At 40.4% G+C, this 16,879-nt stretch overlaps 1 protein-coding gene across 2 annotated transcripts; it reads left to right on the plus strand.

The window, feature by feature from the left end:
- The first annotated feature begins 382 nt into the window (after nt 1-382).
- Nucleotides 383-4,547, plus strand: LOC147635748 (protein SOSEKI 3-like). Of its 2 annotated transcripts, none has more exons than XR_015266701.1 (7): nt 383-869; nt 1,038-1,107; nt 1,264-1,388; nt 1,720-2,974; nt 3,202-3,640; nt 3,777-3,884; nt 4,132-4,547. XR_015266701.1 is itself a non-coding variant. In XM_086803151.1 (7 exons), the coding sequence occupies exons 1-7, from the start codon at nt 734-736 to the stop codon at nt 4,229-4,231; spliced, it is 2,184 nt and encodes a 727-aa protein (XP_086659277.1). In that variant the 5' UTR covers nt 383-733; the 3' UTR covers nt 4,232-4,545. The 2 variants fall into 2 exon arrangements, 1 of the variants encoding a protein (XP_086659277.1); XM_086803151.1 differs by having other exon boundaries at nt 3,202-3,591; nt 4,132-4,545.
- The last annotated feature ends 12,332 nt before the right edge of the window (nt 4,548-16,879 follow it).

A 16,879-nucleotide genomic window follows, 5' to 3' on the forward strand; every position in this document is an offset into this window, starting at 1 on the left:
GAAACTACTATCCATGGAAGAACGTGGTCTTCTCGAATGAGATTAATTAACACACACACACACACACACAAAACAAACACACAAAATGATAATAATGAAACTACTATCCATGGAAGAACGTGGTCTTCTCGAATGAGATTTTAGCAGCTGGGGCCGCTGCATGCATGCAGCAGGCAAGGGGCTCCGGCTGATCACAGTTTCCAAAACGTTTCAAGATATACCCGCTCGTGCAAAATGCCTTTCAATCCTATTATTAAACTCGTCCTCAGATGTAATAATGTTGTTCCATGACCGTCCTTATTTTTATTTATTTCTTGCTCGATGGTTATATAATAAGTGATGCTAGCAGAAGGCCTGGCTCTTCTGCTGCCTTACTCCAAGTTCCAAACACACGTCCCTCTCTAGTGCCCCGTGATCCTCCCACTGCATTTGCATCTATAATAATGTGCCACACCACCTCAGCTACCACCCGTCCTCCTAATCCACCAGCCTCCTCCTCTGATTAGCGGCGAATTTTCCCAATAAAATCCAACGCTGTTGATTATTTCCCTTTGAGATCTTACCTCTACTAATAATAACTAGCCTTTCTTTTCCCATGCATTTGTGTCTTCCTCTCTTTCTAGCTAGCTTGCTCTCTCTCACACTAATTCGCCTCACTAATCTCCCAGCCTGATTCCCACAAAAACCACCCTCACTGCTGCTTTCTTCTTCCTGCACACAATTAGTTGCAATTATGGATCCCAAATTAGCCTCTAGTACTCCCATTAGGAAAGTGCAAATAGTATACTATTTGAGCAGAGGAGGACTGCTGGAGCAACCCCACTTGCTAGAAGTACCCATATCCTCAACAGAGGGTCTTTATTTGAGAGGTGATCAGTTCACAAGTGTTATTAATTTCTCATCCTGATGACACGCTAATTAGAAGCAAGCTCATGAGAAAACACGTGAAATGATGTTGTTCTAGAAATCGGTACACTGTTCAATTACATAATATGTCTCTCTCTCTCTCTCAACCTCACTGGAGATTGATTTGGCAGATGTCAAGCGCAGGCTGATGACTGTCCGAGGGCAAGGGATGCCTTCCTCTTTCTCATGGTCATATAAAAGGTATGATTCAAATCATCTATTTCATGTTTTAAGAAGTAAAAATGATCAAGTTCTCTCCTGAAAGGATGAAACTCGCCCATCTTTTTTAATCTTGAATCAAAATTGGTTGCCCCACTAATTGTCTCGAGCTATTTGTTTGCTATGGGCCTGCACCAGGAGCTATAAGAGCGGGTATGTGTGGCAGGACTTATCCGATGATGATCTGGTCTTTCCTGCAAACGGGTGCGAGTATGTTCTCAAAGGATGCAAGATTAATGTGGATCATCCCTCTAGTCCACCAAGTAAGAGATCCAATTAAATTACCGACCCTGACTCTGTGAATACTTTGTGCAATAATAATGCGATAAATTTCATGGGTGCGCTCACAAACTATGCAAGGAATTATTATGCATTTAGCTTCGATTTTTCCTCTGAACGTTTGCATCTGCAAATTGTCATAATATTTTGCATCTAGATGCGTAAGAATTCTCACAATTTGTGTGTGTAGATCGTATGCATTAGACTCTCACAATTTGTGTGGGTAGATGGTATGCATTAAATTCTCACGTTTTGGTGCCTAGCTAGACGCTAAATTGTTCTAGTTTGATTCACTCATTGTTCTTTTATTTGTAGGGATCAGTTGCTCATCGCACAGCAAGCAAGCTACCGCCCAGCTCCCCCTAATTTGCCCTATAAAGGCTCACATAATTAACACGCCCAAAGAGACCTCATTAGCAAAGATCACTAGTGAGATATATTCAGACAAGGAATCTGAGGATTACAGTTTTGCAAGCTCACAGACCTCGGATTTCTCTGTAGAATCCGATCAACTCCCGGTTTATTTTGGGGCTAAAGATCGATCACAGCACCCCAATGGCAATCATGATCAAGGCCAATCCTCAAGACTAATCAGCGAACAGAAAAAGCATGAGAAGGGATTGCTGAGTTCTAATCCTCGATTAATCAAGCATGAAGAGTATAAGGTTTTCACTAAGCATGGATCCCCATTAATTAATGTCACCCATGCTGGTACTGATGTTGCAACTCAAACGGAAGCTGGTCCCGAGGGAGACATACTCATGATCAGGAGAGCAAATCCCTCTGCATCTGATCAGCGTTTGCCACAAGCCTCAGCAGCTGGTTTATCATGCCAAATAATTGGAGAATCGTTAAACGAGATCAGGCACAGTACTTCATTAGAGCTCAACAAGGGAGAAATCTCACCACCACCTTGCTCAATATCATCCATTAGTGCTTCGTCAGCAAGCAGTGATTATAGTGGTAGACATAAATTTGTGAATACTCCTAGCCTGACAAGTCCAGTTTCATCATGTAATAACTATAGTCATAATCAAGCGTCAGGTGAAGCAGTACCAGTACAATTAGTTGAGCAATCGACTGAACAAAAAGTTCATGATTGTCTTAATTCGCCTCCATCCGCAATCCGGGCAAACTGTGATTACAAGGGTGAGAACGTAACCAGCTCGAAGAATGCTAAGCACAAACCTTACAAGATCTGCAGCAGTTCAGGGTTCTTGCAATTCGTATCATGTGGTGGGGGGCTTGAACTGAAGGATCAGGAGGGGGTTATGGACGCTGCAGAAACTATCCCTGCTAGTCATGTAATCGACTCCACTAATCAGGGTTCAAAAGGTGATAACAGCAAGAAATTATTGAACGTAAAGGGTTGGGCTAATGTTAATTACAAGAGGCCAATTAATATCGAAAGCACTAATGAGGTAGTTAATGAGAAATTACCTCCTGCTTTCTTAGAAAAGCAGGCAATTATTACAAGCAATGATGTTGAGGAAAGCAGCTCGCGAAGGTGTCCATTAATGAGCGAGCGAATCAGATTAGATGCTGCTAATCAGTCATCGAGTTCCAATAGGCAAGTGTGCCGTTAATAACCTTTATTGAGAAACGTAATTAACCATTTGGAATTTCTGCTTGACAATTATTCTAATTTTTTGTTTTCCAAAAACTCTAATTTCTTTTTAACAAAAATTAGCTTGTTAGCTCTAACGTTTTCTTACATAAACCAACGCGTTAGTTAGCCTAGACTATCTCTCTAATCTTATTGCACTAATCCTGGTTAGTGGACTCCTGATCTTGCAGAAGTTCAAACGCCAGCGAAGCTGAGCTGATCAGATATCATCACCAATACCGGAGAAAATCAAGCAGCAGCAGCTTTGCAAGCGGTGCGGGTGTTGATCATCACGAATTCCCAGTTTTTGGCATACACAGTTTAACTCATGAGGCCACTAATTATGCAATTAGTGATAATTCCCACACTAAATCTGCAGCATGGAAAGGCGTACCTCAGCCGCCCAATACGTCCGACCATTTCGTGCAGTATTTAGCTGCATCGAGCAAGGTGAAAACAAACAATGATTATGCAGCTAGCCAAAATGAAATACAAGAACTTCAGTACACACCTGCCTTACTCGCGTGGGATCATCAATTACCACCAAGCCAGAAATCAAGCTTCAAAGACAGAGACGAAAGGTGGCGCAGCTCAATTTTGCTATATCATTATTATTATAATCATATCATGGTATTTCACAACACTGGTTATTTCTTAATAGCAATTTAAGCATGCATTAATTAGCTCTAGCTGTATCTCTTAGCCCTAAGCTCTAATTTCCTGTTTTCAGCTCTAATTCTTGCCTTGATTATATCGCTGCACACAGGCCCCTCCCTCCCGAGAGGAGCAAAGCTGAGTGGGAAAAAGCACTTCAATATGCAGTGGATATGAGCGTGCCACCACCAGACTTCAACCTCTGCTTGCAAGAGTGCTTGTAAGATTAATAGAAGTTCACACCTTAGCACCATTAGTTAATGGACCTTAAAAAATATCATGAGTTGGATAACAACACATAATCCCAATGCCTCATGGAGCATTTCATTGACATGAAATGAAATGCATGAGAATCCCATCAGAACACATAACGCTAAACGACTATTGAAATGAAATTATGCAGTGTTCCTGATGATTAAAAGAAATCTCTAATTTCTAATGAAATGGGATTTGTTGATAATGCCTAGGCACTGTGGACGGAGATTCAGGCGGGACTCCCTTAAAGTTCACACAAGGAGCTGCAAAAATCAGATGGTGATGATGATGAAGAGGCGTGCAAGCAAGTAGAGCACAGCTTATTGTGATAGTATGCTAAAACCCATCACCGACCGGAACTACTGATGTTTGCGTGTACAAGTCAAACATACTTAAATTTTTAATTCAACAGGTGTACTCTTTATATAATCTATATATATATATATATATATATATACATGTGCGCGCGTATTTATATATTTACATATAATTGCATACACACACATATGCATACATACACACATATATATGTATACATATACACACACATATGCATATATATCATATTGTATTATATAAAGAGTATATGGTATATATATCTATCTAGGAGAGAGAGAATATTTAAATACACACACTTATATACACACATACACACACACACACATATATATGTTTATTATATAAATACATATATATTTATAATATATATTTGTCTATGTATATGTGCGTGTGCACGTGCGTTTTATTATATTAAATATGTTTATTTTTTATAATAATTGTGAAAAGAAATATTTATATTATATATATACACACACACATATATATACATATAAATATATATATATATACACATATACATAAACACGTATATAAATAAACAATATAAGAAAAGATATACACACATACGCACACATACACACATACACATACACTATATATGTATATATGTATGTACATATAAACATATGTATGTATATGTATATATGTATGCATGTGCGTGTGTGTATATACATATGTATATACATACATATACATATATATATATATATATATATATATATATATATATATATATATATGTACATATATATGTATATACATACATACATACATACATATATATATATATATACATATATTTATGTGTATGTATACATATATTTATGTGTATGTATACATACATATATATATATATATATATATATGTATATATATATATGTGTATATATATATATATGTGTGTATGTATACATATATATATATATACATATATATATGTATACATATATATATGTATACATATATATATATATATACATACATATATATATATATATATATATATATATCTGTGTATACAATACACACACACACACACACACACACACACACACACGTGTACACACACCAGTTAACAATTGATCTGTCGAAGGTGGGTCTTGCCCACTCGTCTTCTTTAATCTTCTTTCATATTTTAAGGGGAACATGCCACGCGGTGGGAGAAGAGAAAAGCGAGGTGGCAACTTTCCAATCCTTGGAATGAAACATTTATAGAATTTAAACCTTGATGAAGTAAATCTTGGGGTCCACAAAATAGTGGTGGGGCTTTTAGCTGAAGTAGGCTTGGGTGGAAAGGTGGGGCCATTGTGCCACATCAATGGTCAAATGAAGAGAGAAGAGAGAAAAGACTCGAAAGAGAAGTGAGGCAAGAGAGGAGAGAAGAGAGAAGAAAATTAATATAATACTATATGTTTAGTATGTAAATAAATATAGGCTTAGTATGTAAAAAAGTATATTTATGTAATAAATATGCTTATTTATTATAGTAAATATATAATAAACAGTATATAAATTTATATTGAATATGTAAATTTATTTATTATAATATATTTATAATAATTATGTGTATATATATATATATTTATTTATTATAGTAAATACGTATATGAATATAGATTAATTATATAATTATTATATATATTTATGTTATGTTTAAATTTTTATATTTTTAAACGCAAGGGATATATTATTTTAAAAAAGGTATATCTTTAATATCTTATAGGAAAATTAGAGAGAGAAGGGAGGAGGCAGAAGAGAGGAGAGGAGAGACAAGAGAGACAAGAGAGAAGAGGAGAGAGATCAAATAAAAGAGGAGAGAGGAGTATGATAAGAGAAGAGAGAGATGAGAGAAAAGAGAAGAGAGAAGGGTGAAGAGAGAGGAGTAAGATGAGAGAGTAGAGAGAGATGAGAGAAAAGAGAAGAGAGAAGGGTGAAGAGAGAGGAGTAAGATGAGAGAGTAGAGAGAGAAGACAGAAGAGAAGAGAGGAGAGAGTAGAGAGAGAAGATAGAAGAGAGAGAGAGGATAGAACAGAGGAGAGAGGAGAGAGGAGAGGAGAGAGAAGAGTGAACAGAGGAGAGAGGAGAGAGGAGAGGAGAGAGAAGAGAGAAGAGAGGAGAGAGGAGACGATAGGAGAGGAGAGAGAGAAGAGAGGAGAGAGAAGAGTGAGATAGAAGAGAGGAGAGAGAGGAGAGAAGAGAGATAGAAGAGAGGAGTGAGAGGAGAGGAGAGAGAGAAGATGCCACGTAGCCGGAGAAGAGAGCAGTCACGTGGCAACTTCCCAATCCTTGGAGTGAAACATTTACAGAATTTAAACCTTGATGACGTGGTTGAAGGGAACTACAAAAAGTGGTGGGGCCTTCAGAAGCTGTGACATATTGGTTGAAGTAGGCTGGCATGGCAAGGTGGAACCATTGTACCATGCCATTGGTCAAATAAAGAGAGAAGAGGAGAGATGTAACCGAAATCTTACTCTAGGATAGTTTGTGGAAGAGTAGCGAATTCACAAGAATTGATTCAACCATAAAAACCAATGCTTTGCAAGCTTCAACTAAATCAAATTAATTGAAATTCCAAACACTTAACAAAATTGAAATACTTAGCTCAATAGACCACGCTGGGTGCAATCTTCTCCTCCCTTGTGCGTGGCCTTCCCCCACACAATAGTATTTCTTTATTAGCTTTCTTTCCACCAAAAATAGGCCATAGTCCCCAAAATATACAAAATGTGCTTTTAGAGAGCACGGCACTCTTCTTTTACAAAAATAGAGTATCAAATATTGGGACTAGGGTAAAGCCATAGGCTTTAATAAATTCCACATTATAAATGTATCTTTCCTAAATATTGGGACTAGGGTAAAGCCATAGGCTTTAATAAATTCCACATTATAAATGTATCTTTCCTAAAGTTCAAAATGGAAAAATCATTTGCTAAGGTTGCAAGCTACTATGCTTGCCAAAAATTAAATGTGATGAACCAATATATTTCTTCCAAAGTAAACTCTTCATTTTTCATAGTCTTTATCACCTGAAAATATAAGCTCAATTAATAATCCCACAAATATTAAACAGGCACAAATCATAACCAACTCATGACTACCAGGCGTAAGTACCCTCCCCAGGAATCACCTTGCCATACGAACCTAACTGAAATAATCATAGATGGCCCTAAACATACGTCATATACTGCACGTATTAATATTTATAGTGGTGTCACCCACGATATTAACTTAGTCGGCATGACACAAGAGTAACCTAGGCGTCCCCAAATTACTCAAGAGGGGATAAATAATATTTTTCTAGAGGACTTAAAAAATATATTCTCATGACATCCCTCTTGCTTGAGTTTGCAATTGTCCTCAATTGCGGATTTATTGGGTTCGAAAAGAATGAAGAATTTCAGGGTAAACTCGAAAAAATCTCTCAGGCATTCATTTAGCATTTTCTTGAGGATGATTCTTGAAAGTCAAAAGATACTTGCAGTATTGATTACATGTTCTTGTTGTTGTTATCTCTTGATCAATGATAGCATTAGGAACTAAGAAGTCTTCCTCTCCTTCAATAAGAGGTGGTTCCTCATATGTTGGGTGAGTAGGAAGTGTTCCTCGAAAGGGTTTCAAGAGATGGATATGAAAAGAATTGTGGATATTCCAATTAGATGGAAGCTCTAGTTTATAGGCCACATCATTAATCTTTTGAAGGATTTTATCTAGGCGCTAGCTTAACTACAGGGAATTTTTCCACACTCTTTAATCGTCGTTTTTCAATTCTCAAAAGTACATAATCACCTTCTTGAAATGAAAAATCTTTATGCTTCCTATTTGCTTGAGATGTATACTTCTCTTGAGCTCTTGCAATACAATCATGCACTTCAGATAAAATGCAATCAAAGTCTCTAACATATTGGTCGGCAGCTGCAATCTTATGGGAGAGTCTAGTAGCCAGAATAGGCAAAGCTCTACCATAGATAATCTCAAATGGTGCTCGATCAGTAGTAGCAGAATGAGGAGTATTATTATAAGCAAATTGGAGTAGGTGTATGTATTTATCCCATGCACTAGGTTGCTGGGAAACATAGGCTCTAAGCATATCTAAGATAGTGCTATTTGTGACTTCGGTCTATCCATTCGATTCCGGATGGAAAGCCGTGGAAAAATCTAACTTAGTGCCTAAGTTTGAGAAAAGAGCAACCCAAAAGTGACTACAAAATTTAGAATCTCTATCAGAAACTATCACTTTGGGTAGTCCATGATGAACAAAGATTTGCTTGACAAATATGTTTGCGGCTTGCTGAGAAGTTAGTCTTTTTACATGGAATGAAATAGGCTTGCTTACTAAACCTGTCCACTATTGTCCAAATCATGTCATGATGACTGGAAGTAGTAGAAAAACCAGTAATGTAGTCCATAGACACTTGTTCCCATGGTCTATCTAGAATGGGTAGAGGCATAAGCAATCCTAAAGCTTTGCCTTTGTAGCTTTTAATTGCTTGGCAAATGTTACATTCAGCTACAAATTTAGCTACATCATTCTTCAAATGAGTCCAAAAGAATTCTCGAGAAACTACTTGAAGTGTTGCGGAAACTCCTCTATGTCCCACAAATGGTGGTTGGTGCATCTCTTCCAAGACAAGTTGTCTATATAAGGTTGAGTAACACACAATCTTTTCTCAAAGAAAAGATAGCCATCATTATGAGAATAACTTCCTTGAGGTGTCCAATTGTTTTCACGCAATTTGATCCATATTTCAGAAAAATCTGGATAAACTTCATAAGTTTCTTTCATAAGTACAAATGGTTCACTTTCAATAATGGAAATGTTGTTGATATTTGGTCTTCGACTCATAAGTACAAATGGTTCACTTTCAATAATGGAAATGTTGTTGATATTTGGTCTTCGACTCAAAGCATCGGCAACAACATTTTCTTTTCCAGGTTGGTATTGAATCATAGGTTGGAAACTTTGAATGAAAGATGCCCATTTGATGTGCCTATCTGAAATAAGGGGTTGCGAAAGCAAATGCCTAATGCTTTGTTGATCCGTCTTAATAAGAAATTCAGAATCCATTAGGTAATGCTTCCAAATTTTCAAAGCATGCACTACTGCTGCTAATTCCTTGTCATATGTGCTATAATTTTGCTCTGCAAGCTTAAGCTTTCTACTCTGATAAGCAATAGGATGGTTGTCTTGCATAAGAACAGCTCCAAATCCTTTGCCACTAGCATCAGTCTCACTACTATAAAGAATGGTCTTTGAAAATCAGGTAGTGTAAGAACTGGTGCTTGTGTTAAAGAATTCTTGAGTGTTGCAAAAGATTTATCTTGCTTTTCAGTCCAATTGAAATTTGTAGCTTTCTTAAGAAGTTCAGTCAAAGGATGAGCAATATAAGCAAAATTTTTGACGAACTTCCTATAATAACTACATAGGCCAAGAAAAGATCTAAGGTCATGTATGTTCCTAGGTGTTACATATCCGTAACGCCGCTACGGGCGTTACCACAAGAGGGGACGGCCTTTGGCTCACCACCCAGCCATAGAGGAAGAATGAGGATTGCCCCTCATCCCCCAGGCTATATAGTGTGTGGCCTGCCGTCCACACTAGCCTGGCCGCCCATGACTCCGCATGGGCGTCCTCTCCCACTGAACCCCGGATATAGCCATCCGGTCTGCCGTCGGTCACACAGGCGTTACAGCCTACGTGACATTAGCCCCCCTTAAGAAGAGTTTTCGTCCTCGAAAACAACTGGGGAAACCTTTTGGAAATTGCACTACGGCATTCCCAGGTAGCTACCTCCTCATCCCTATCTATCCATTTAACAAGTACCTCCTGGTACATTTTATGTCGGGTTTGTCTGTTTTGATACCCCAGAATCCTTTCCGGTTCATGTGGTATCTTTGGTGGCTCTATCAAGTCCACCAAAATCTCTGGAGAAACTGCGTTCTCTAACCCGTGAACTGATTTCTTCAGTTTACTGACATGGAAGACAGGATGAACTTGAGAACTCTCCGGTAACTCAAGTTTGTAGGCTACATCCCCAATCTTCTTAAGGACCTTGAAAGGACCGCAATATCTAGGAGAAAGTTTATCACACTTTCCCGTTTGCATGGTTGCTGACTGCGCAGAAACCTTTAAAAATACAAAGTCACCTTCTGCAAAGGTCACTTTTCTGCGTCCTTTATCGGCAAATGTTTTAGCGCGATCCTGTGCGCTACGAATGCTCTCGCGTGCAGCTTTGAGCATATCATTCATATCTTCAAGGGAATCCTTGACAGATTGAATCTTCTCCTTTTCTAGGCCTACAGCCATCGGAGATCTCGGCTGGAATCCATACATTGACATGAATGGTGTAAATCCAGTCGCTGAATGCTTGGAGTTGTTATAAGCAAACTCCAATATGGGCAAATATTCTTCCCAATTTGATTGCTTCTTACTTACATAAGAACGCCACATATCCTCGAGTATTTGGTTAACTTTTTCAGTTTGACCATCAGACTCCGGATGATCTACCATACTCATACTCAGAGTAGTATCCAACTTTTTTTGAAGACTTCTCTCAAAAATGACTGTTGAACTTTCTATCTCTATCCGACACTATATCTGCGGGCAGGCCATATAGCTTGTAGAGATGTTCAATAAAGAGTTTTGCCAACTCTGGCGTTTTTACAGTTTTCTTCGTGGTAATAAACTTTGCCAGTTTAGTTGTCCACTACTACCCACACCGAGTCATTCCCTCGACTCGTCTTGGGTAAACCGGTAATGAAATCCATGGAAATGCTTTCCCATTTCCTTTGAGGAATCTCCAACGGATGGAGTAGTCCTCCAACTTTAAGACGTTCTGTTTATTGACTTGGCACTTACTGCATTTCAGCACATAAGTCTGGACATTCTTAAACAAACTAGGCCAATAAAACCGTCTTTTTATTAGTGCATAGGTCTTCTGAATCCCAGGATGACCCGCACTTGGACTATCAAAACTATACTTCGAAGGCTCGGCTAGCCTCCCGGACTAACTCTCGCTTCGCTACCCGCCGCACTTACGGCCAGTCTCTCCGGACTAGCATTACGTGCCGGCGAGGAAGGTGGGCGCGGCTGTGACAAAGTGCGTACGCGTACAGTGCGCCAAACCTCTGTAAAGACAGGATCATGCTCACACAAGCCGTGATATGGTATTTCAACCAAAACCCCAAGGCAAATTTCATGCCTTGATTTTGCATCATGTCATTAGCACAGAAGCTAATGTACTGGAGAGCACTCTAGTAGCGCAAGTTCTTAGACTATGCTACTAGATATTTGTAGACTACGCTACCATGTTGCATCACCAACTTTTTAAAACTTCTCCTTGGAAAGCTCTACGGCCATAGGAGAAATAAGCTAGAGCCAATCTAATCATGCATCACAAGGATCAGTTTCAAAGCTGAGAGATACTTTCTCTCTTAGAGTAACCCATTTGCACAAGCATATGCTCTAGAATCTTGTTGAGTTTCTAACTACCATCAATCTACAGATGGTTAATAAACTCCACTCTAACTCAAAGTAAATGTAAGTTTTGAAGATTTCCCTTCAACTATAACAATCAAACTTCCTATCTCTTATGCCATACTATATATGCGAGGACCATATAGTATGTGGAGATGTTTGATAAAGATTTTGCACCACTACGGGTGTCTGGAGTTACATCCAATCACTTACAACTCTTTGTTGCTATTACCAGACACATCTTTTCATGTATTGTCTGGACTCACACAACTATTCCAGTTTATGTGATATTTGAGGATATCTCTCCTTTCGTTCAGAAAGGTTTTTGTCCTCAAATTCTCTACTTTGAAGCGGACTACGTGCTAGTGTCATAGGTCCAAGAACGAATCTAGACCGTGTTTAATATCATATGTTATATTCTTGAGTCCTTCCAAGAAACTTTTAAACATCTTGCAACGAAGATGCGGTATCGTGTCTACGCACATATGGTGGTACTATTTTGCAATAGATCAGTGGTTTCACACTTGTAACAAAGTGCTTCATTGTTGCATATTATTACCCTTCATAAGCGGTTACACACTTATGAATCATTTGGGTGGGTCGTACCATCTATCAAGAAAAATTCCAAACTACTAATAACCACATTATCAATCCACAGATAATGACTGAGCTTGCTTCGAAGCCATAGGTTGCTAGATAATTGATGGTAATTACACAAGCCCAATGTCTCATTATATCATACATTCAATATAAATGCAAACATCACAGTACTTCGTGATGATGAACTTAGGAATTTCATCCTATCCCTGTTTGGTGTTGGTATGAAGTATAACTATGAGAACATTATTTGCTGCCTCCTCATTATAGCGGCAAAGCTACCTACCCATCACAGGTGGCAATCTCTACCAAGCTATAACCAATGACAAGCAAATAAACGAGTACTCTTGTAAGAACTTCATAACCATATCTCACACCAAACTCATAATCACTACGGATTAAATGCCAGGGTTTGCAAAATTGAATGTTATCTGATAGGTAGAGGGCATCATCAAACTCCAGATGACCTCGACAACTCACTAGGACTAGTGATGTGTAACTTTTAAGTTACTCCACTTTCTTGCTTATTCCATACCATCGAACAAATCGGTCCCTCGATTTGAGCAACGTCAACATAATTATGAGTACCTAAATACTCATGTATTGTGGTTCGGTAATGTAAAATGTTGATCTAGAGTATCTTTCACTCGAGGATCTTAATTTTATTAGCAGCTATGTATTAGTAGTGAGTAACTACGTACCCACTATCATCACACTAGTAGCTCCATACTAGTCTGTGATGAGTAACTCCGTACCCAATGGCGTACCTCCCCCGAGTGGGAGTACCATATACAAATCATCTATAACAAGATGATTAAGTCACTTGCTGCTAAGAAGTGACTACACAAATTGACCCCTCCATTGCACATTGCAGTACAATTTCTGGTATTACAACACAGATTTTTGGACGTCCTTATCATAGAGGTCAACTTAAAAACTAGTGCATAGGTCTTGTGGAGTCTCGGCTGACCTAACCACACCACTGGTGACTTCCTACAAAAAATGTGGCGCCGAAGTCACCACCTATGTACTTTAACTCCGTAAAGTACATGGTCTTCATCTATCATCTATGGAAAGTTGTAAAACATTCCTGCGAGATGGATTTTTTTCACCCTAAGAGCTTTTTTCCTGGATACCATGGTTCACCCCAAGCTCATCTTTTGCTAAATTCTCTGATTTAACAAAAGATATGTCTGCCTCCGAACACTCCGGTTCAGCCCCAGACTTTGAGTTTACTTCTTAACACTCCGGTAAAGTCAAAACTCACCAGATACAGTAGGATTTACCACTAAGCTCTCCGGCTTAGCCTTCTATCCTAACTCAGCCCAAGTTTATGTACACTTCATATGTCGGATCCGATACTAACAACAATCAGGCTTATCTGGAGTGAGATACTACTCACTATTGCCATGTAAAACCTTATTAAATCCATGGAATTCTCCACTCATTCCCAAGGGGTCTTACGACTTATAGGGTTTACATGCACATGAACTTTGTAAGCAAAATAGCCGATCATGCAATATTACAATTGCTTATGTAGGAAAGTAATATATTTCCCAAATTCATATGGTAGCAACTAAAATGTGCTCACAATCGCACACTTATGTTGAACATAGGCAAGACTACACTTGCAAAATGCTATAGGGCGTCCCCCATGCATGAAACTGTCCAACCAAACTAGTCTGACGGCTAACCTCTAGATTTAGATCACTCCGGAACTAAATCACTCTGTTAGCACTAGTACACCATCATGGTCTTGCTACCTAGAGCTTCTCCGAACTCTGTAACTGGGTTTTATCCCAACTCATGGCTTTATTTGTAATTGTCAAAGTTCAAATTTTATCTTGCACACTTTATCACTACAGACAAGTGTACATACAGACCTGCCAAAGAGTCAAGTTACATGCACAAGCCTTGGAGTCCCATTCCACCAAGACTACAATCGATTCCGTGAGAACTTGATGTCCCATACCATCAAATTACCACCAAACCAATTGATGTGACATATAAAAAGGCTCTTTCTCCCCTCGAAAGATCACCACAAACTCTCGAGCAGTGGGATGTCAACGCATGGCAATAAAAAGAAGAGAAAACCATGCTAGTAAGTTTAAGAACAGTTCTCTTCGATCAACTTCTATAAGGGCATTGAGCATTACATATCAAGATTATACCCCTTCAGATTTGTTTGTCACTACAAAACAAACACAAATTTGTCCGAACAAAACTTTAATTCTAGCAAGACAACGCTCGCAAAAGTGGAAATTGAAATCTGGCGAGGCTACGCTCCCAGAGTCTAACACTAGTCATGTCTAGAGAGTACGTTGCTAATGGGGTCATGTGATCAAGGCTACTAGCAGGTAATCGATAAACGCGACCTCAATCCCAGCTATCTTAAATGCCATTGACCAATATTAGAAGTCATGACCATGGCAAGACTGCGCTTGCAAAAGTGTCTCTACGGACTACATTTGTTCGTCACAATGGACCATGTCCAAGTAGACATTTTTCATTGGGTTTAAGCACATTGGAGCCACGAACTTCTTCTTGTGGACTTTCAACAAGAACAATGTGTCTGATCTGCTCTCATATTACTTTGTGGTAAACCACATGGTTAAACCACTAACAGAGAGAATTTATATCATGTATTTATGTATTGTCAATGAATACTTCTCGAACTACGCGAGAACATTACCATCGATTTCCCTCTTGCCACCTTAAAAAAATTCTAGTGCACTACGGCACAATGTGGGTATGAGTGCACTTACGACGTGACACCAACATGTGCACGCCATGACATGATGTGTGTGCAAGATTGTCAATGGTTCAGCAGACATGGGCACGCTACGGCACCCTTAGACGTACGTGCACCGCACGAGCAAGTGCGTTATGCCACAAATGGCCAGGGTGCACTACGGCACGACTGTGCTACACTTCTCCCAAAGATATAACTCCAAGTGTTGGTTGGGGGTTAGTGTGCTACGGCACATATATTCGTCTACTACACCATGAATGCAAAGCATGTGCACTACGGCACGAATCATTTCGAGGTGCTACGGTCATAGACGTGTTCACTAGGCACAACGGCCATAGAACGGCTTTGTCTCGAAGGACTCGGCACTACGGCCGTATGCGGTGGGTCTCTCTCGTGGAAAACAGGCACTACGACCATACGACACGACGGCCGTGTGGATTTGTTTCGTGGAGTGTGCCGTTGTTTTGTGTTTTTTTTTAAAATTTAAAAAAAAAATAAATAACGGGCCGGGCCGACCCTCGCCGCTTCGGGCAGGGCCGCCCGCCCGTGGGGAGTGTTTAGGGCCAAGTCTGGCCGCCTGCTGGGCTGGCCGCCTGCTTCATTTTTAATAAATTAAAAATGAACAATTATTTTTGTTAAAAAAATAATAATAATAATAATAATGGGCCGGGCCGGCCATTGCCGCTTTTGCCCGCCCATGGGGAGCGCGCCTAAGGGTTGGCCGCCTGCTATTTTCATTATTCATAAAAATAAATAATGAAAGTATATTTAAAAAAATAAATTATTTTTTTACCCCTTTTTTTAAAAAAATCATTTTTCCGGCCGTGTGCAGCGCTGGTGGCTGGGTTGCTTTGGCCGCCGCCGCCTAGCCCTGGCCTGGCTGGGTGGCCGCCGCCGCCGTTGGCTGGCCTGGCTAGCTGGCCGCCGCCGCCGCCTAGCGCTGGCCTGGCTGGCTGGCCGCCGCCGCCGCTGGTCGCCCAAGGCTTGGCTGGCCTGGCCGGGCCTCAGCAGGGCCGTCATTTCACCTTAAAGCAGGCTCGCAGGCCCTCAACGCGCACGCGCACGCAGCCTGGGCTCAAACGGCGCAAGCCCTCACCAGCAGCGAAAGTGGTCGACTCCCCCACTTTCGCGTACGCAGCAACGGGGCTGGGGCTGCTCTTCGCCCCCCCCTCCCTTCAACGTGGTCTTCTCTGTCTCAGTAGCATTCATGGGCTGGTGTCGTTTCCCCCACACCCAAGCTTCAAAGAAGCTTTCGCAGACAGGGGGGCTGCTCTTCGCCCCCCCCCACCTCCCCCACACACAGATAGAGGAGCTTCATTGAAGCGAATTGTAACTCAAATGATTTCAACGCAGAAAAGAAAAAAAAAAACGGAAATTGCTTACTTGATTTTCCTTGCTGTGTGTGTGTCGGGGAGAGAGAGAGAGATAGAGTTCTTCCCCTCCATTCTTCCATGGCTGCCTCCCTCCACACCTTCCATTCGAGATAAGGATAAGGAGATTGTGGATGAAAACCATCGAGTGGGCTCCGGTCCCCCGTTCACGCGCAGGCTCTGACAATCCCATCGAACCACGCTCTGATACCAGTGTTACATATCCGTAACGCCGCTACGGGCGTTACCACAAGAGGGGACGGCCTTTGGCTCACCACCCAGCCATAGAGGAAGAATGAGGATTGCCCCTCATCCCCCAGGCTATATAGTGTGTGGCCTGCCGTCCACACTAGCCTGGCCGCCCATGACTCCGCATGGGCGTCCTCTCCCACTGAACCCCGGATATAGCCATCCGGTCTGCCGTCGGT

Source organism: Cibotium barometz, chromosome 9 (assembly GCF_041138505.1).
Source record: "Cibotium barometz isolate CiBa-2024 chromosome 9, ASM4113850v1, whole genome shotgun sequence".
In the NCBI taxonomy this organism is placed as follows: Eukaryota; Viridiplantae; Streptophyta; class Polypodiopsida; order Cyatheales; family Cibotiaceae; genus Cibotium; species Cibotium barometz.

Bases quoted from the DNA above. Each gene is read 5' to 3' on its own strand.
- LOC147635748 (XM_086803151.1), top strand. From the start codon at position 734: ATGGATCCCAAATTAGCCTCTAGTACTCCCATTAGGAAAGTGCAAATA. The intron at 1,108-1,263 runs GTATGATTCAAA...GGCCTGCACCAG, and splicing joins TTCTCATGGTCATATAAAAG to GAGCTATAAGAGCGGGTATG. The intron at 3,592-3,776 runs GTGGCGCAGCTC...CGCTGCACACAG, and splicing joins TTCAAAGACAGAGACGAAAG to GCCCCTCCCTCCCGAGAGGA.